Here is a 22312-nt window from a genome sequence, read left to right as displayed (position 1 = left end):
GAGGGTTTGCTCCGTGCCTGGGTTCTAATCCAGATATTTCTGCGACCCCGCGTGGTTAGTTAATGTTACTGGGTTAGTTTGTAGAGGTTATATATCTGCTGAATAGTTAGTTTGTAGAGGTTATATATCTGCTAAATAGTTACACTCCTCAAAGTGAATTAGGGACATTGTTATTTCATTGTTACTGGATAAAGGGGTTGAGTAGAGCTCATGTAGTGTAAGCAACTATGATTGTAAGGAGGCTTGTTAGGGATAATGTGGTTTGAGGCTTTCCCTTATATATATATATATATTTTTTTTTTAATTCATGTTAGCTTGGGTCTAGGATAACATTTAAGTGTGAGTAGGTGTTAAGAATTGAACTACGAGTTGTGCCCAAACTATATTTTAGATGACAGCAGGGCATGAGATGCGAGTGCAATATAGTACGGATAAAACAGTAAGTTTTGAGTCATGTGTAATTTGGTAAATAGATATATGGGCTGGTTTTAGTAGGTGCGAATAAAGTTGAAGGTACAAAGTGAGTTTCTATTATTGAGAGAAGATGTTTTCAGCCTTCAAGTAAGAGTTATGGACATTTAGCATAGTAAGGAGCATTGGTTCAGTTTCGTATTAGCGTTGCAAAGCTATCTAAGAGGAGACAGTTGTGTAATGCAGTGCGGTGTGCTTTGCTTCCGAGTACATACTTTGGCTGTTAAATACCAACTGGAATAGGAATGAACTCCAATGCATGTCTAAAGGGTAGAATTGTATAGATGTTTAGTGATGACTAAGCAGTTAGCATGTGAGGGTTAGGGGCTGGAAGTTAAGGATTTCACTACAAACGCTGTGAAATGTAGGAGTTAAGTGGCGGTTTGGTGGGAAGGAGCAGATTGTTAGCCTTCAAGAGACAGGGGTTATTAATTTACAAGAAACAGATCTACATTAGGATTTAGAGTGGCAGGTAAGTTTTTTTTTTGTTTTTTTTTTTTTGCGCATGCAGGATTAGACAGGTAATCGTCTTGGAGGTAAGATGTATATTGGGATTTCGTAGCTAGCAGTTAGATGTTTTTTTCCAGTTACAAGAACTAGTTCATGGCGGATCGGAAATTCGTATTTTGTATTTATAGGCAGACATTAAGGTCACGCACAGAGTATAGCATCCACTCAGGAAGAATAGCCCCAGTATCACAGCCAAGATACTGCATATTTCAGTTACGAATAGTGAAAGTTAAAATTGGGCAGCACTTTTTTTTTTTTTTTGCACCTTACCATGGCTGTTAATATTAAGTATCGTACTTAAAGTTCTTCTGTCATCTAAATAAGCTAAATAGGGATTCCCCCTCCTCTCTACTACGCCGATGTGACATGGTAAAAAGAAAGAAAAATTGTCAGGAAATTGTTTTAAAATAAGTGAATATATATATATATATATATATATATTAAATTTCACAGCCAAACAACGTCGCAGCTCACAAGAGCCATGTCAGTCAACGAACCGGTCCAAGAATCGAGTTTCGCCCTCATTTGGGCTCATCAGTTAGACACATCCGAACTCAAGATTCGAAACACAAGCCTCTTGCATGCAAGGTAAGCACTCTACTAACTGAGCAAACGCCCTGCAAACAAGAATTTCAATTAACCCACACAGATCAATCAAACTGCGCCGATATCCGACTGTGAAATGAACCTACTTCGTCTCGACAAGGGACGCGGTCATCCAACCAGCCAATCCTATCATAAGTTACTATCATAAGCTATACCGTAACTGGAGATCATGTGAAGTAAACTTTTATGCCATACCCTATCACATACTATAAATAATTAAAATGCACTAGGAGATCTTACATTCAAAATAACTTCCTCTGTTTTATTTTCATTGTGCTAAGGGATCTTACATTCAAAATAACTTCCTCTGTCTTATTTTCATTGCGCTAAGGGATCTTACATTCAAAATAGCTTCCTCTGTCTTATTTTCATTGCGCTAAGGGATCTTACATTCAAAATAGCTTCCTCTGTCTTATTTTCATTGTGCTAAGGGATCTTACATTCAAAATAACTTCCTCTGTCTTATTTTCATTGTGCTAAGGGATCTTACATTCAAAATAACTTCCTCTGTCTTATTTTCATTGTGCTAAGGGATCTTACATTCAAAATAGCTTCCTCTGTCTTATTTTCATTGCGCTAAGGGATCTTACATTCAAAATAGCTTCCTCTGTCTTATTTTCATTGCGCTAAGGGATCTTACATTCAAAATAGCTTCCTCTGTCTTATTTTCATTGTGCTAAGGGATCTTACATTCAAAATAACTTCCTTTGTTTTATTTTCATTGTGCTAAGGGATCTTACATTCAAAATTCACTTAAGTTTACAAATTTACCGAACTTCCATTACTATATTGTCCTTTTGACTACTGTACACTCTTTAACCCTTATCCTTGAGTGGCCTCTCGGCTAACGCCTATGTAAAAAAAATAACTTCCTTTCCTCTGTCTTATTTTCATTGTGCTAAGGGATGTTACATTCAAAAAGCTTCCTCTGTCTTATTTTCATTGTGTTAAGGGATCTTATAATCAAAATAACTTATAATAATTATATAATCTTATGAGTATTGAAATTAAAAAAAAAACATACATTACTTGTATTCAAAGTAATTTCCTGTGTCTTACTTTCATTATGCTAATGGGTCTTACATTCAAAATTACTTGGTCTCTTATTTTCATTGTGCTAAGAGATCTTGCATTCAAAATAGCTTCCTCTCTTTCTTATTTTCATTGTGCTAAGGGATCTTACATTCAAAATACCTTCCTCTGTCTTATTTTCATTGTACTAAGAGATCTTTCATTCAAAATTAGCTTCCGTTATCTGATTTTCATTGTGCAAAATACCTTCCTCTGCCTTATTTTCATAGTGCTAAGGGATCTCACATTCAAAATAACTTCCTCTGTCTTAATTTCATTGTGCTAAGGGATCTTACGTTAAAAATAACTTATAATAATTATATAATTTTATTAAATTGAAAAAAAAAAACATACATTACCTGATGACTAAGAAGCATTTCGACGGTGATGTCCTCTTTTCCGTTCTGCGCAAATTCAGGCCAATAATGGCTGACAGGTTTTTTATAATCAAGATAACCCCTGAAATAATTAAAAACATATTAAAAATATAAAAATAAAAATGAAAGTATCCTGTATTTCTATAAGGCCACTATTCGCCCGTGTATTTTTTTTTTTACATGGGCAAAACCACTTATCAAGGCCCAGAGACCACTCGAGGATACGGGTTAAGAGTGTACAGTAGTCAATTGGACAATATAGTAACCGTTAGTAATGGAAATTTGGTAAATTTATTAACAAGAGGAACGGCTCAAGAACTTGTTTACATTGGACTTGAAGACATCCATATTGTAGTCAACTGGAAAACAGGAAAACGAAAGACAATTCCACAGGCGTGCAGTTCTAAGAAAGAAGCTTTGTTCATGGAATCTACGTTTAGATTTAGGCACAGATAAAGAGTGGGGGGGGGGAATTATTGATAGTGTTTTCTGCTAGACGAGTGTTTCTTGTGAAAGTTTGGCGAGGGGGTCCATAGATTGGAGCTTAGTCGAACACTTGCCATGAAAATAACGATAAAGCACAGACAAACTCGCAACATCTCTTCTGTGAAAAAGAGGTTGCAGGGAAGAGAAAAGGACATACCCTACAAGGCTATGAAGTCTATTTTGAACTCTATCAAGGCAAGACAAGTCCTTTCTAGTAGCTCCTGCCCAGATGTGGCAACAGTATTCCATCCTTGGACGTATCTGGATAGAGATTTGCATCAGGTCGATTTGCAACTTTTTTCAGAAAATCAACATGGCGGCACTGGTGATGATAGTTGGGATTTGATGTGATAAGAACAGATAAGAATTAGATTCCCATCTTGAACAGAAAATTAAGCATTTAATTTTTAAAATTGTGTAGAAAAATGTTGAAAAATCCTTCATTTCCATAGCATTTTTCACGGCACTGACTTTTAAATTTCACTATTTTTATAAAATATTCAATTAAAATTGATATATTTATATGAAATACATTGAAATAAAAATAAATACATGAATTATAATTTTAATTATAAATCACAACTAGCAAAATATCTCAACTTTTACTGCATTCATTAAACAAAAATAGTAAAATAAAAGCTAATTAGCAACTAAGTCTTTTAAATTTCACAATTCAAAAAGATATGTGGAGATGTATTACACAATATAACAACTTGATACAAGTTACAGAACCATGTATTTTAATTTTTTATTAGAGGCAATAATATGAACTTATAATAGAACTAAATTGTTCTGTATAATTTCCTTTTGAGGAAAATGAAGGTCTAATTTGCTGGCACGATGACTTTGTAATAATGTGTCTATGTCTTGCTTCCTGCCCATATACAACTTTTTTAGAAAAATCAATCAAATTTGACCAGTGTGTGGCCGCAAAATTGATAGTAGGGGTAGGCTATAGAAACAAAATTTTTCAAATAAATGCCAATAGTGGCTTATTACCTTCATTTATATGTAAATAGATGGGAACAAGTGATTTTGTTCAAAACGGGTCAAAATTGGAGGGTCACTGGCCCCAAATGTTATTTGACCGCGTCAACGCGTGAAAATGGCCCAAATTTCGCCCCCGAACACACTTAATCATTTATTGAAAGCCACAGGGTGCATTTTTTTACTATAAATGCATTTGTATAATTAAATCTAACATTCCCATTGGCTATCCCACAAGTATAGGGCTTTTTAGGGTATCTCAGAGTCCAAAATGGGTCAAAATTACCCCAAAATTTGCCAAAAATGGTCGGAAATCACGGATTTTCCAAAATGCACCTCCCAAGCCACACAGGGTCCAATTTTTGACCATAAATGGCTCTATATCATTAAATCTAACATTCTCACTGGCTATCCCACCTATATAGGGCTTTTCAAGGTATCTTAAGGGTCCAAAATGGGTCAAATTTACCCAAAAATTAGCCAAAAATGAACGAAAATCACGGATAATCCCCAAAATGCAGGTATTATATCTCATCAGGCTCCTATAAACACTCCTGTATGGCTTTTTATAGTTGGAAGACTGAAATAACCACCCTGTTATCTTATCCATTTGTATTTAGAGATCTTTGGGGGATGTAAAAAGGGTCAAAACAATCCAAAAATGACAAAATTACGCTTTACGGTACATAACATATGAATCATTAGTTCATTCATCAATGATACTTTTTAGAAACATCGTAACTTTACTACATCAACTTCTCAGAAAGTAATTAATTGTAAATTGAACATTGAATGTCAATAAAATGCTGTCCAAGAAGAGTCTGAATTCATATTGTTCTCATAGTTACCCCAAAATTGATGAAAATGGCCCTCGATTCACTGTTTCTCGATTTGTAACCAATATATTGAATAACTTGATAAAAGGTATGAGTAATTAGCAAAGGAATTATTTTGTTATTTCAAGACACAGCTTCACTTCACATTACTTTAAAATCATTCAACAGTAAAATATCAATATAATGCATTAAAGAGCTCGTCAATCACATCATTATTCTCTAGCACAAATACTGGTTTTCGTCTTGTCAAGTTTGTTTGAGGTATCATGCTCTGGCAATTGGTCACTTATATCCTCCACTTCAAATTGATCATCGTCCAAATCCAAACGATTGTGCAGTTCTTGCTCTGCCAGAAACCGTTCATGTTCCATATCGACGTGGAAAGTGTCAATGAGCCATTTGCGAGAGAGAGACTTTTGATCAACAAAGAATCTTCGTTCATGTACATCAAATTCATCAGGATTCACATCTTTTGAAAGTATATTGAGAAGGACATGGTGTTCTCGTTTCCATTTAATCATATTCACACGTCTGGAACCCTTTGCTTTGTAGACATCTTTGTCGTAAATTTTTAGCGATCGATCAAGTTTATGTTTTACCCCAGGTATTGTAACATAACGAACATTACTTCCAAAGGCTTTCTGCCACAATTGTAGTAATCGCAAGGAGAACTGGTGAATATGATTTTTCTGTGTCGTGGTACCATATTTGGCAGCATGATGTTGCACAGCTTGAACACATTCAGCCTCAGTTGGAAGAGAATCAAGCAGAAGATAAGTCCAATCGTCGTAATTATAATCTTCGTCAATCTGCCTTGCTATACCAGCCATGTTCATTGCATTTTACTAACTGAAAAAGAAAGCAAAGTTCAATCAAATTCACAATTAATGCAATGCAATGTTATCGTGTCTATTTAAAGATGCCATTGCATTGTTACAGAAAGAAAACATTTCCTTATTTGGTAATTTTCCATCTATAACTCAAATTAAGCCCCTTTTTGATAACCTATGTTGATTCTTAGGGACTTTTTGACTCTCTTTGGCTAAATCGGCCATATTTAGCCCCTTTTAAAGGTCCTTATACCCCTCATTAACAGTGCAAAAGTTAGGAGAGTGCCTGCTTCAAGCATTTCCCAACAGTTTCTGCCATGTAGAGGTGTCTTTGGGCCCATGGGAGGTGCATTTTGGAAAATCCGTGATTTCCGACCATTTTTGGCAAATTTTGGGGTAATTTTGACCCATTTTGGACTCTGAGATACCCTAAAAAGCCCTATACTTGTGGGATAGCCAATGGGAATGTTAGATTTAATGATACAAATGCATTTATAGTAAAAAAAATGCACCCTGTGGCTTTCAATAAATGATTAAGTGTGTTCGGGGGCAAAATTTGGGCCATTTTCACGCGTTGACGCGGTCAAATCACGTTTGGGGCCAGCGACCCTCCAATTTTGACCTGTTTTGAACAAAATCACTTGTTCCCATCTATTTACATATAAATGAAGGTAATAAGCCACTATTGGCATTTATTTGAAAAATTTTGTTTCTATAGCCTACCCCTATTGATAGCAGTGATCTTTTTCATTTTTTTCTTTTTTTTTTTTTAGTTGTTCACTATTTCTGGATAAAAACAACACAAAAAAAGCAAAACAATTATGTGAAAACACTTATTTTTTATATTTTTACGATGAAATATGAATAAAACTAACTATTGTTTGGGTAAATTAAGAAAACTAATAAAATTTAATGGATAAATATTTATTTACCTAATGGACAAAATCGTTTGAATGCCCTCTTCTCTTACATCCAATTCATCTGAGTTTATCATCGATATTATATTTTCCGGAAGTAGTGCAAAAGCACTATATTTTGAACTGCTTAAAACAGTAATTTGGATTTCAGTTAACTGTTTTGTTCTTTGAATCATATTAAAAAAATTTTTGTAGGTTTTGATCTCAAACCAACTAACTGCATACACTTGGATTATTGACCAAAATGTCTAATTTATCATCGTGTTTGAGGATAGACAACTCTAGTCCATAAACACATTAATCTTGTGGCTTATGTTAGCCATCTTCCTTGATTCAAGGGCTCAATTTTCTAAGTTATCTTCTCCAAAAGCAATGCCAACAGCATACTCAAAAAGTAGCCTCTGGTCTTCACACTTAAATTATTTGTTTCTTCTGCTGTCAGATAATGATGATCGGGAGGGACACTAATTTTTTAGAATTCTACTTGAGGCAAATCTTGATAATTATTCATACAAAGTTTCACCAAAGGACAAATTAATTTAAAAATTGCTGTAAATGGCAGTTTTTCTAGTGGAACCTGAAAATTGAAAAATTTGCATGTTCAATAATAGAGCCAGATTACATAATAAATACCAATATATTATTATATTTTCCACAAAAAAGGAACATTTTGCTCCCCATCTGGCATCAACTGAAATGAATGGCTCTCGTCTTCAGGAGGCCTCAAGTTTTGACAAGCTTCTGGGCTTGACCATTACTCCTGATCTTAAATGGAACACGTACATCAAATCTGTTGCCAAGGCTGCTGGAAAAATGGTGGGATCTTTCTATCGATCCGGTAGATATCTCACTGCTGATGCAATTCTCTATCTATATAAGAGCCAGGTACATCCAAGGATGGAATACTGTTGCCACATCTGGGCAGGAGCTGCTAGAAAGGACTTGTCCTGCCTTGATAGAGTTCAAAATAGACTTCGTAGCCTCGTAGGAGATGTCCTTTTCTCTTCCCTGCAACCTCTATCTCACAGAAGAGATGTTGCGAGTCTGTCTCTGATGTATCGTTATTTTCATGGAAAGTGTTCGACTGAGCTTCAATCTATGGTCCCCCCTCGCAAAACTTTCACAAGAAACACTCGTCTAGCTGTACACACTATTAATATCCCCCCCACTCTTTATCTGTGCCTAAACCTAAACGTAGATTCCATGAACAAAGCTTTTTTATTAGAACTGCACGCCTGTGGAATTGTATTCCGTTTTCCTGCTTTCCGGCTGACTACAATATGGTTGTCTTCAAGTCTAACGTAAATAAGTTCTTGATGAGCCGTTCCATATAAGTTATCAAATTTACCAAATTTTCATTACTAATGATTATTATATTGTCCAATTTCTACTGTACACTCTTTAACCCTTATCCTTGAGTGGCCTCTTGGCCTTAATAATGTGTTGATGCCTATGAAAAAAAAAAAAAAAAAGGAACACAATTGCAGGTGAATCTATAAAATTAATTTTACCTCCGTGTTAGAAGGACAAGTGTAAATTATGTGCCTTGTTTGTTTATTAAATTTTGCCTACCAAACTCCTCCTAGAGTTTTTGGTCTACAGACATGAAACTAAAAAAAATTTAATGCGAAAAGAAAAAAAAATGAGGGAGGGGGGTATAAATGTTTTAGCCAGTTTGTGATAAAAAAAAAAAATATATTTAATTCTTTTATTCGGTTAATATTAATATGGTTTAATGGTTTTTTTGTAAATATTTTTTTCTCATGAAAAAGTTTTTGAAAAGTTTTAAAAAAAAAAGATAAAATCAAAACCTGTTTTTATTTATTTTTTGGAAGTGTTGATATCGGCTCATTTTGATTCATAAAAATAATGCCATATTTTAAACAAGCAGAATGTGAAAATTTTCAATAATACGAAATGTATTAAAGGAAACAAGCTTAGTCTTGGCAGCATTGAATGATACCATCTATTTTTGTCCCCATTCCACTACTAAGATAAAAGAAGAGGAACCATTTAAAATTGGTGCAAATCATTTCTTCGTTCACCGGTCAAATTGTTTCTCATCTCTACAATTATATAATGCGACTTTGTCTGTGTGTGTGTGTGTGTGTTTGTCTCTGTGTGTGTTTGTGTGTGTCTGTTTGTGTGTGTGTGTGTGTGTGTGTTTGTTTGTGTGCGTATTTGTATGTGTTTGTGTGTTGGTGGGTGTGTGTGTGTTTGTGTGTGTTTGTTTGTGTGTGTGTGTTTGTGTGTGCGTTTGTGTGTGTTTGTTTGTGTGTTTGTGTTTGTGTGTGTTTGTATGTGTTTGTGTGTGTCTGTATATGTATGTGCATGTTTGTGTGTGTTTGTTTATGTGTTTGTGTGTGTGTGTGTGTGTTTGTGCATGTGTGTGTGTTTGTCTCTCTGTGTGTTTGTATGTGTTTTTGTGTGTGTGTGTTTGTCTGTGTGTGTGTGTTTGTCTGTGTGTGTTTGTCTGTGTGTTTGTATGTGTGTGTTTGTTTGTGTGTTTGTTTGTGTGTGTGTGTGTTTGTTTGTGTGTTTGCTTGTGTGTGTGTGTGTTTGTGTTTATGTGTGTTTATGTATATTTGTATGTGTTTGTGTGTTTGTCTCTGTGTGTGTTTGTGTGTGTGTTTATATTTGTGTGTGTGTTTGTATGTATTTGTGTGTATGTGTGTTTGTTTGTGTGTGTGTGTGTTTGTGTGTGTTTGTGTGTATGTGTTTGTGTGTGTGTTTGTATTTATGTGCATTTGTGTGTTTGTTTGTGTGTGTGTGTGTTTGTGTTTATGTGTATTTGTGTGTGTGTGTGTGTCTGTTTGTTCCTCATAGGTTCCCAAACGGCTGCGCTTATATTACAGACATTCATCCGATCCTAAAAAAAGTTTTTTTTTTTTTAAAGATATGAGAAAACAAATTTTACACAATAATTTTTACACGTCATAATTTTTACACGTCATAATTTTTACACGTCATAATTTTTACACGTCATAATTTTTATATGTCATAATTTTTACAATTTATAATTTTTATACGTCATAATTTTTACACGTCATAATTTACTCGAAATTTGATATACAGGGTACTGAGATTTGGGAAAATCGATGTGATCGGTTTGCGGCCAGAAATTTGGCGATTAAGGGATCAAAGTTCAACGATTTGACCTTTGAGAACTCTACCAAACTCCTCCGACAATTTTGGGTCTAAACACTTGAAATTTTAGATATAAGTTTCTTGGACATGGATCTAACTTAATAACTTTATTTGAGCCCAAAACAATAAATTTTAAGGGGTCATAATAGGGGTCAAATTGTAAAAAATTGACTGTTTCTTTTGTTTGTTTTTTTTTGCTCACCATACACCTCCAAACACCCGGGCAACGCCGGGCACCCATACTAGTCTACCTATAAAGGTGAACATGTCTGTCTGTCTGTCTGTGTGTCTGTGTACATTTTCCTACACAATAACTCCGTCAACTTTCAGTCTACAGCCCAAAACAATAAATATTAAGCGGTCAAAGTTTTTAAAATATTGACGGCTGCGGTCTCTACCAAATTACTGAGACAATTTCCTTTGTGTATCTTTAATTTTGGCAACTTTTACACACTATGTTTGCAATATTTCTTGGTCTCCATGTATTTATTTGGCTTTTTCATATATATTTCCTATTTATGAGGAGGTTTTTCAAACACGTATGCACAAAAAAACGTTCTTTCTTGAATTAGGTATTCATGGTCAGTCGAATTACCGAAGCTAAAAAGATTTACAGACATGAATGCTTAATAAACTCAAATAATTCACTGGTACATATATACACATTTTATTTGCTCGTTGACAAATAAATTAAGGGAAGCTATCAAAATCAAGAGGCGGGGCAAGATCAGTAAAGGTACCCTCCTCCTGCAGGACAACGCTCCGGTCCACAACTCGCATGTCACCAGATCAGAAGCACGGGCATGTGGTTATGAAATCCCTCCCCATCCTCCCTACTCTCCTGACCTTGAACCCTCTGACTTTCACCTCTTCCCAGCCATGATGTTGTTTTTGAAAGGAAAGCGTTTCCCAGATGATGCAGCCTTGATTTCTGAAGTCACATCATGGTTGGAAGACCAGCCTGGGGTGTTCTACAAAAACGGTCTCCAGAGCTGCATCAAACAATGGGAGAAATGCATAACTCTGGGTGGTTCCTATGTAGAGAAAGACTAATAACTGCACCAAGTTTCGTTGCTCTACTGCTATGGGAAATGGGTCAGGAGCATTACTTATTGCACGCCCCTCGTACATACACATTTTATTTGTTCATTGACAAACAATGAAAAGTCATACGATATCACAAATCCAGATACTCACTCAGAAGTGGGTGACGGTATCTCGTATCCTAGTGGGGAAAACGTTCACACGCCGGTAAACCCTTACATTTTTCTTTTAGGCCAAAAACGTCTCTGTCCCTTTTCTTCCTAAGGGGAACAACTCACCCGGTGTCTACCCACACCGATGCTCCTTACCCAAATTCCCCTACAGGGCTACCCGGCGTTACTCGGGACCGTATAAACAATGAAAAAACAAAAGCAGATATTGTACATATGTTTTATTCTTAGGGGAGAGGAATCTTTCATCTCTATGTATTATTTGTTTTATCTACCCTAGGACTGGTATTGTTCATGTTTTATCCCTAGCGTAGGTAATTTACAGCATGTATATGAAATTGTTTTACCTTAGGGAGAAGAGAACAGGTAATATACAACATAATGTGTCTATATTACATCCCTGGCAACGCCTAGAAACCAGCTAGAACATGTATTTCAGTCAATCTATATTACATCCTGGGCTATGCCGGGAAACCAGCTAATCTCTATTTAGTGACTTGACCACCAAAATACCTCCCTAAGTGTGTCCTTTCTTTTGAACTTATTAGATATAGGTATCTAGAAATGTGTGTGAAATTGTGTTGAATGCATTGTTCACTATGGTTTTCTTATTGTTCTACACAATATCAACTGTAGCGAAATAAAACAGTAAACTTAGTGTAGTGTTAGAATAAAGAGCAAAGGAAAAAATTAGAATCATATTCTGTAATTGCAAATCTAAATTTGCTAGCGTGTACCAGTATTTGCCAGGTTGTGGAAATTTGGAATTTATAACATATGTAGTGGCCTACAGTTTAAACATAAAAAAAAAACAATCCAATTTCGTTAACAGTTAGATCCCCCCCCCCGATTTTTAAAATTTAAATATTATTTATGCCATTTTTTTTATTGTTCTTTTTTTTTTTTCATCACGTTCGCTGTTTTTTTTTTTTTTTTTTTTTTTTTTTTTTTGGTTTTTGTTCCGATTTTTTTCCGAAGTTTCTTTGTTTGTTTTTTTACATGGGGGTTACCACTTATCAAGGCCTAAAGGCCACTCAAGGATAAGGGTTATTGCGTGTACAGAAATCAATGAGATAGTATTGTAGTAATCATTAGTATTTGGGGGGTTTGATAGAGTGTCTATAGGGGGCGGTTTGTCAGGAGTTTGTTTATGTTGGACTTGAAAACGACCAAGTTGTAGTCAGGTGAGAAACAGGCAAGCGGCAGAGAGTTCCACTGGCGTACAGTTCTAAGAAAGAAGCTCTGCTCATGGAATCTACGTTTGGATTTAGGCACAGATAAAGAGTGGGGAAAATTATTGACAGTAGTTTCAGCCAGATGGGCGTTTCTCGTGAAAGATTGGCGAGAGGGGACGAGGGATTGGAGCTCAGACGAGCACCTGCTATGGAAATAACGATAAAACAAAGACAGGCTCGCAACGTCTCTTCTGTGGGAGAGAGGCTACAGGGAAGAGAAAAGGGCATCCCTCACTAAACCATGAAGTCTATTTTGTACTTTGTTAAGGCAGGATAGGCTGTTTTTAGCAGCTCCTGCCCAGATGTGGCAGCAGTATTCCATCCTTGGACATACTTGGCTTAAAAAGGCTTATTACGTTCACTTATTCTTTAGTCCCCCCCCCCCACACACACACACCTCACCACACCCGGGCAATGCCGGGTACCCCCACTAGTATAAATATAAAAGGAAGTGTCTGTCTGCGTGCGAGTTCATTCCATTCAACGATTTTATTACATTACACAATAAGGTACTTTATGTGGCTGGCATTGTTCTTAGATCGTTTTTTGTATTGGAATGTCTTCGATAAGTATCAGTAATCGAAAAAAATCCAATGAAAGAAAGAGCAGTAGATTGGAGTGCGTAACATTTGTTAATCATCATTTAATCCCGGGCAACATCAGGTCCCCCCCCCCCCGCTATAATATTCAATAGGGGATTAATTCTATAAAAACACATACGCAATATGCATAGATTAAAATATCATGTTTAAACGTATTATACGACCGGGCAATGCTGGGCGTCCAGCTAGTTGGCTTATGATCAACTAACATACTTTCGTAACTTCCAGATAACTGATTAAGTTGAACATATATTTATTTACCACAAATCAGATGAGGTATTGTTTGAATCCTTTATCAGCATCTATAGTTATAGAATTAATCCCCTATTGAATATTATAGAGGGGAGACCTGATGTTGCCCGGGATTAAATGATGATTAACAAATGTTACGCACTCCAATCTACTGTTCTTTCTTTCATTGGATTTTTGTCGATTACTGATACTTATCAAAGACATTCCAATACAAAAACGATCTAAGAACACTGCCAGGCCCATAAAGTACCTTATTGTCACAATGAAGTCTTGTTAAGTTGTAAGAGTCGTCTAGAGGCGAGAGCAGGGTTTAGAGCCGGCTCGTCTGTTAAAACGTGGTTGTTCCATGACGCGAGGTATAGGCATGGCTTGTCTGATCGTAACGTTGTGGAGATGTCGCGTGATACGGCAACTATCGAATAACGATAGAAACACACAAATAAATACAGTTCACTTGTGAATAAAAAATCCCGTAGTGGCTGCGATTTTTCGGTCGGCCATGTGTTGCATCTTTTTCTCCGCACTCGAGATAACAAAAACTTCCGTTTCTCGCATCAGGGCAAGATCTCATCTTAGATCTTTCCATGATTCGATGTGCATGTTTTTTCGGAAGCGGCAACAAGGCAGATCAGTCCCTTCGTTTGAAAGTTATGTCCCTTATTTTTGTACCCCCCCTCCATTCTATTACAGACTAAAAATAAATAAAAATACTCACAATTCAACAAACTTTGCAACGAGTAAGGCAGTAATTCCTTTCGAAGAGGAGTAGGCCTGTGACATTGTTATCTCCCGCCAAGGGAGTAAGGCCTTTTTGTTGCCATAGCCTCCCCACAGATCGACGACCAACTCCCCTTTGTAATACACCGCAAATCCAGCTCCCGTCTCCGCTCCACTTTCAAAATTTTCCCTGGAAAAAGAAAAACAAAATGAAATAAAGCTGGAAACCTCAGTAATATTTTTTATCCTAAAAATGTTTTGTTTCAGGGCTCTACGTTGCGATTGAAACAGTCACATTAGCGAGTGATTTTTTTCAAAGTGTCGACTAGAAATAATGAAACGCCTATCTTTTGACGATTGCGTTTCTTTCACTGACAATCTTCCGAAGCTCGTTAAGTTGTGAAAAAGTACCCTATCAAATTTTTTTTTTTTTCAATAAAACAAGCCAAGTCAAATTATTTGAACAGTAAAAAGTTTAATAGAACAATATTCTCTTTTTTTTTTTTTTTTTTTAACGAAGGCTGTTTAAAAAAAAAATCTAAAGAAATTCGAATGCTTATACCTTCAAGTATCAACATAAAATTTGTTGTATATTTAGAATTGCACTTTATTTTTATTTATTTATTTTATACAGGACTCACCATTTATCAAGGCCTTGAAGCCACTCAAGGATAAGGGTATACATTAGTCAATGTGATTATAGCGTAGTAAACATAAGTAGTGGGAATTTTGTAAATTGGATTACTTAGGGGAATTTGTTTACATTGGACTTGAACTCAATCAGATTGTAGTCAGCTGAGAAGCAGGCAATCGGAAGAGAGTTCCACAGGCGCGCACTTCTAAGAAAGAAGCTTTGTTCATGGAATCTACATTTAGGTTTAGGCACAGATAAAGAGTGTGGGAAATTGTTGATAGTGGTTTTGGCTAGACAAGTGTTTTTCGTGAAAGTTTGGCGACGGAGGACCATAGATTGAAGCTCAGACGAGCACTTTCCATGAAAATAACGATAAAGCAAAGACAGGCTCGCACCATCTCTTTTGTGAGAAAGAGGTTGCAGGGAAGAGAAAAGGACATCTTCCACTAGACTATGAAGTCTATTCTGAACTCTGTCAAGGCAGGATAAGCTGCTTCTAGCAGTTCTTTTTTTTTTTTTTTTTTTTTTTTACACAGTGATCACCACTTATCAAGGCCCGGAAGCCACTCAGGGATAAGGGTTATTGCAAGTACATTACGTTAGTGTGGAGATTTGATGAAGTGTTTACTTAAGGGGGCGGGTCATTAGGAATTTGTTTACATTGGACTTGAAGACATCCAAGTTGTAGTCCGGTAGGAAGCAGGCAGACGGAACAGAGTTCCACAGGCGTGCTGTTCTAAGAAAGAAGCTTTGTTCATGGAATCCGCGTTTTGATTTAGGCACAGATATAGAGTGGGGGAAATTTTTCACAGTGGATTCAGCTAGACGGGTGTTTTTCGTGAAAGATTGGCGAGGGGGGACCAGAGATTGGAGTTCAGACGAGCTCCTGCCCAGATGTGGCAACAGTACCCCATCGTTGGCCGTACCTGGCTTTTATATAGGTAGAGAATTGCATCAGAAGTGAGATATCTACTGGGGGCGATAGAAAGATCTCACCATTTTTCCAGTGACCTTGGCAACGGATTTGATATATATGTGTTCCATTTCAGATTGGGTAAAGGTCAAGCCCAGGAGCTTGTCAAAACATGAAGCCTCCTCTAGACGAGAGCCATTCATTTTGGTCGTATCATCAGCATACAATGTGATTAAGATCAGAGGAGAGAGAATCGGAGAGAACTTGGTCGTTTACTGTCTTAGATGTGCTACCATAGATGGTAGTGTCGTCAGCTATTAAGGCAGGATAAGCTGCTTCTAGCATTTTTTTTTTTTTTTTTTTTTTTTTACACAGTGATCACCACTTATCAAGGCCCGGAAGCCACTCAGGGATAAGGGTTATTGCAAGTACATTACGTTAGTGTGGAGATTTGATGAAGTGTTTACTTAAGGGGGCGGTTCATTAGGAATTTGTTAACATTGGACTTGAAGACATCCAAGTTGTAGTCCGGTGGGAAGCAGGCAGACGGAACAGAGTTCCACAGGGGTGCAGTTCTAAGAAAGAAGCTTTGTTCATGGAATCCGCGTTTTGATTTAGGCACAGATATAGAGTGGGGGAAATTTTTCACAGTGGATTCAGCTAGACGGGTGTTTTTCGTGAAAGATTGGCGAGGAGGGACCAGAGATTGGAGTTCAGACGAGCTCCTGCCCAGATGTGGCAACAGTACCCCATCGTTGGCCGTACCTGGCTTTTATATAGGTAGAGAATTTTTCCAGTGACCTTGGCAACGGATTTGATATATGTGTTCCATTTCAGATCGGGTAACGGTCAAGCCCAGGAGCTAGTCAAAACATGAAGCCTCCTCAAAACGAGAGCCATTCATTTTAATTGATGCCAGATGGGCATCAGAGTGGTGATTGTGTAAGGGTAGAAGCTTGGTTTTAGATGTGTTAAAAGTAACCAGCCACCTCTTTCCCCATTGTACCATGCGCTCAAGATCAGAGGAGAGAGAATCAGAGAGACCTTGGTCATTTACAGTCTTTGATGTGTTACCATAGATGATCGTATCATCAGCATAGATGTCAATGAATGATCTAAGGATATGATTTGGAAGATCATTAATGTAGATCAGGAAGAAAGTTGGGCCAGGATGGATCCCAGCATTAATACAGAGCACTTCTGATTTCTGCCTGTCAATGACTGCTCTCTAGCTCCTACTCAGATATAGCAGCAGTACTCCATCCATGGACGTACCTGGCTCTTATATAGATAGAGAATTGCATCAATAGTGAGATATCTACTGGAGCGGTAGAAGGATCCCACCATTTTTCCAGTTTGCTTATGTAATGATGGTTTCAACTACCATGGAATTTCCACAAGTTCTGCTAGTTATTATTATTATTAGTAGTAGTAGTAGTAGTAGTTTTTTTTATTATTATAAGTATTTTGGTGTTAGTTATTTTTCCGTAAAAAAATTGTTTATTTACTTTTAAGGTACTTATGCACTTATGTTACCGTGCTGAAATGATGACATTATTTGGAAAGCCATTCTTAACATGCGGAAGGAAGGGTATTTTTTTTGGGGGGGGGGGGGGGTTACTATTCTGTATTTTCACCCAACAATTTAATAAAACTATTGTAAAACTTGAAAATATTATTTTGAAAAATAGCATGGTAACAGATTTATTGAATAAAAGTTAGAATTGTTCATACTGTTCCAATACAGATATTTTAACTGAAGAAATTATAACATTCTGAGATGAATTATTGTTATTATTAATTTTATTATTAATGTTACCAAAGGCAAGATAAATTACTTTTCTACCTTACTGGATAATTTTCCAGTATTTTTATTTCATGTCACATGTTTATTCAGTTCGAAAAACATACAGTGTTTACCGATGTATTGAAAATTTAAACATGGCGCCCAACTCTTTCTTTTACACGGTACGTTTGGGAAAAGGAGTTAAAAATAAAAAACTAGACAAAATACTGTTAGAAACTGGGTGAATACATGTTACCTTGACATAAGTGGATATATATTTGGTGGGTTTTAATGGCGCCTGACTCTCTCCTGAATATATGTCAGCCTATGTTATGGTAACATATATTGAGCGAGTTTCTAATAGTATTTTGTATAGTTGTTATTTTTAACTCCTTTTCCCAAATTTACCGTGTTAAAGAAAGAGTCGGGTGTCATTTTTAATTTTCCAATACATCGTAAACACTTTTCAAGCTGAATAAACATGTTACATTAAATAAAAACACTAAACACATATCCAGTTAGGTAGAAAAGTAACTTATTTTGCCTTTGATAACAATTATTTGTTATATATATATATATTTTTTTTTAATCTATGTGTACAGTAATACAAAACCCGCATTTCCAAATTTAATTAAAGTTTTACAATATCTGGGGTTTTTATTACTGCACACCTAAAAATGGCGCCCAACTCTCTCTTTCACATAGTAAGTTTGGGAAAAGGAGTTACAAATAAAAAACTAGACAAAATACTGTTAGAAACTCGCTCGATATATGTTACTGTGACATAGGCTGACATATATTCGGTGGGTTTTTACAGTATTTTGTCTAGTTTTTTAGTTTTAGCTCCTTTTCCCAAACTTGCCACATCACAGAGAGAGTCGGGCGCCATTAAAACCCACCGAATATATATCCACTTATGTCAAGGTAACATGTATTCACCCAGTTTCTAACAGTATTTTGTCTAGTTTTTTATTTATAACTCCTTTTCCCAAACGTACCGTGTAAAAGAGAGAGTTGGGCGCCATCTTTAAATTTTCAATACATCGGTAAACACTGAAATATGAATCTAAACTTGTATAAATTGTAAAAAGAAATTGCAAAAAATGTAAATATGAATTAGTTTTCGTTTTAGGGGAATATTTTTGTAAAGGGGAATATTATTGTGCGACACCGGTCTCACGTTTCTAGCAAAGCTAGTCTTTCACGATGCGAAAATGCGGCTAAAATTATTTGTTATATATTTTTTTCTTTTTATAACATTTTTCAATCTGTGTGTACAGTAATACAAACCCGTTTTTCTTGCGATTACTTTCAATTTTTTTTAGGGGGGGGGGCGCAAATAAAAAAAAAATTAAAACGGAACGAAATTTAAATTTCCGTTTCACTTTTACCACAATCCTAAAACAGAGCATTCTTCGCAAGTTTTACCGAATTAAATTTTTATTCGAAATAATGAAACATTTTTAATGCCTTACTTTTTCCTCATATCAACTACAAGCCCTATTTAGCGACATTACACTTCTTTTTCTTTTTTTTTTTGCAGAATTTGACCCGGATCCTCGGGATTTTCCGTCAATTATCGTCTGGGCATGACCGGCAATCACCGAGCGTTGTTCAAATGTCGACAACTTTTTTATTTGAATTTGATGGACTTTTATTTATTTCTTTATTTAATTTATGTGTTTTCCAATTAATATGTTTATGAATATAAACTTTTGAATAAATAATAATAATAATAATAATAATAATAATAATACTATGTTTATAAATATAAACTTTTTAATAAATAATAATAAAAGTTGTAAAAAAAAAACAAATATATAACAAATAAATGTTATCAAAGGCAAGATAAGTTACTTTTCTGCCAAACTGGATATATTTTTCGTGTTTTTATTCAATGTAACATGTTTATTCAGCTCGAAAAACATGCAGTGTTTACCGATGTGATGTATTCGAAAATTCAAGATGGCGCCCGACTCTCTCTTTAACACAGTAAGTTTGGGAAAAGGTGTTATAAATAATAAACTAGACAAAATACTGTTTAAAAAACACCGAATATATGTCAAACTATGTCATATATATATATATATATATATATATATATTGAGCGAATTTCTAACAGTATTGGAAGAAAGAGCGGGGCTCCAACTTATCGGAAAACTTGCTCGACTTTTTTGAACCTGGGGTCAGCGAATCCCGACGTGAGGACGGGCAGGGGCCGCGACCCCTTCCATTTTTTGTAGATGTACCCAATCAAGATGGCTACGACGACAGCAGTTACGGCACTTTTAAACCAATCCATTAGTTTTTTTCGTTTGTTTGTTTGGTAATGGTGGAAAAACAACTGAGACCTCAGACTGCCAAGGGAAAATAAACACAGTTGTTGCTCTTTGTTTCATGGGCCGCGCCTTTTTTTTATGTGACGTCACACAGACTGTAATGCGTACATTGATATATATATATATATATATATATATATATATATATATATATATATATATATATATATATATATATATATATATATTAGCATATATATATATATATATATTAGCATATATATATATATATATATATATTATATATATATTAGCATATATATATATATTAGCATATATATATATATATATATATATATATATATTAGCATATATATATACTAGCATATATAGATATATGCATATATCCAGTATATATATATATATATATATATATATATACTGGCTATATGCATATATCTATATATGCTAGTATATATATATGCTAATATATATATATATATATATATATATATATATATATATATACTGGCTATATGCATATATCTATATATGCTAGTATATATATATGCTAATATATATATATATATATATATATATATATATATATATATATATATATATATACTGGATATATGCATATATCTATATATGCTAGTATATATATATGCTAATATATATATATATATATATATATATATATGCTAATATATATATATATGCTAATATATATATAATATATATATATATATATATATATGCTAATATATATATATATATATATGCTAATATATATATATGCTAATATATATATATATATATATATATATATATATATATATATATATATATATATATATATATATATATATATTAGCATATATATATATATATATATTAGCATATATATATATATATATATATATATTATATATATATTAGCATATATATATATATTAGCATATATATATATATATATATATATATATATTAGCATATATATATACTAGCATATATAGATATATGCATATATCCAGTATATATATATATATATATATATATATATATATATATATATATATATATATATATATTAGCATATATATATACTAGCATATATAGATATATGCATATAGCCAGTATATATATATATATATATATATATATATATATATATATATATTAGCATATATATATACTAGCATATATAGATATATGCATATAGCCAGTATATATATATATATATATATATATATATATATATATTATATATTATATATTAGCATATATATATACTAGTATATACAGATATATGCATATATATATATATATATATATATATATATATATATATATATGAACAAATGATTAATAAAACATGTTCAAAGACATCTTGAAAAAGAGTTAAAAACATATTTAATTTTGAAAAAGGAAACACAAGATAAGTGGATAGTCCTTAATCCGCGGAGTTTCGAAGAAATACTCTCCTTCTCATCAGAGGGCAGGAATTAGCAAAATGCGGGATCGGATTTTGCATGTAAAAGTGTTTAATGAAACTACAAGTAAGTAACAGATCTTACTTGGTTAAAAAAAAAGGGGGTGAGGTAAGGGGAATAGGAGGTAAAAGAAAAAATGATAAAAAGATTTCACATGAATGGATAGTCCGGTGAAGGGTAAAAAATCCAAGAATGGTAAAATCCAAACACGGTCGAATAAAAAAAATTTATTTTAAAAAATTTTTTTTTATATATATATATATATATATACATATATATATATGTGTGTGTGTGTGTGTGTGTGTGTGTGTGTGTGTGTGTATCTGTGTGTGTGTGTGTGTGTGTGTGTATACTTTTTTTTTCTACCTTTGAAGATTGTAATGCAGGGTATGGGGCAGCCAAATCAGCTGCCTACATTGTCCCGCTTTTTTTATTAAAACCAACCGAGAGCTCTTTTTCGTATCCTCGTTGTTCCCTTAAGTGCAATTGTCTGAATCTCTTTTGCACTTGGTTCACCAGGAATGTTAGTTAGGTAGGACTTCATGTATGTGTGTATGCATGTGGGTGTAGGTCTGTATGTGTGTGTGTATATATATGTATGTGTGAGTATGTGTGTGCGATTAGGCCTGTATGTAGTTATGTGTGTATATGTGCATATATGTTTGTTTGTATATATGTATGTGCGTAAGTGTCTATGTGTGTTTATATGCGTGTGTATATATATATGTATGTGTGTATGTATGTGTGTGTAGGCCTGTGTGTAGGTATGTGTGTGTATATGTGCATGTATGTTTGTATGTATATATGTATGTGTGTGCATGTGTATGTATGTGTGTATATATGTATGTGTGTGTATATATGTATGTGTGTGTATGTATGCCGCACCTTTTTTTTATATGACTAAATACAGACAACCTCGCCTTAACAATCCGTAATATATATGTAT

The 22312-nt window shown here is 34.5% G+C and overlaps 1 protein-coding gene across 1 annotated transcript in view; it reads right to left on the bottom strand.

Moving 5' to 3' along the window:
* LOC145270599 (beta-lactamase domain-containing protein 2-like) overlaps nucleotides 1-20004 on the bottom strand; it is a 56266-nt gene extending 36262 nt beyond the window's left edge. Inside the window, exons 1-3 of the mRNA XM_080126229.1 lie at nucleotides 19746-20004; nucleotides 14257-14449; nucleotides 3018-3117 (exon numbers count right to left, since the gene is read on the bottom strand). Coding sequence (XP_079982355.1) covers nucleotides 3018-3117; nucleotides 14257-14449; nucleotides 19746-19893 — 441 coding nt within the window. The 5' untranslated portion in view covers nucleotides 19894-20004. The remainder of the gene's footprint in view (nucleotides 1-3017; nucleotides 3118-14256; nucleotides 14450-19745) is intronic.
* Between the last annotated feature and the right edge of the window lie 2308 nt (nucleotides 20005-22312).

The sequence above is a fragment of the Euprymna scolopes genome, chromosome 46 (assembly GCF_053919585.1).
Source record: "Euprymna scolopes isolate OS-2025 chromosome 46, ASM5391958v1, whole genome shotgun sequence".
Taxonomy (NCBI): Eukaryota; Metazoa; Mollusca; class Cephalopoda; order Sepiida; family Sepiolidae; genus Euprymna; species Euprymna scolopes.
This window is presented reverse-complemented; position numbering and strand designations above follow the sequence as displayed.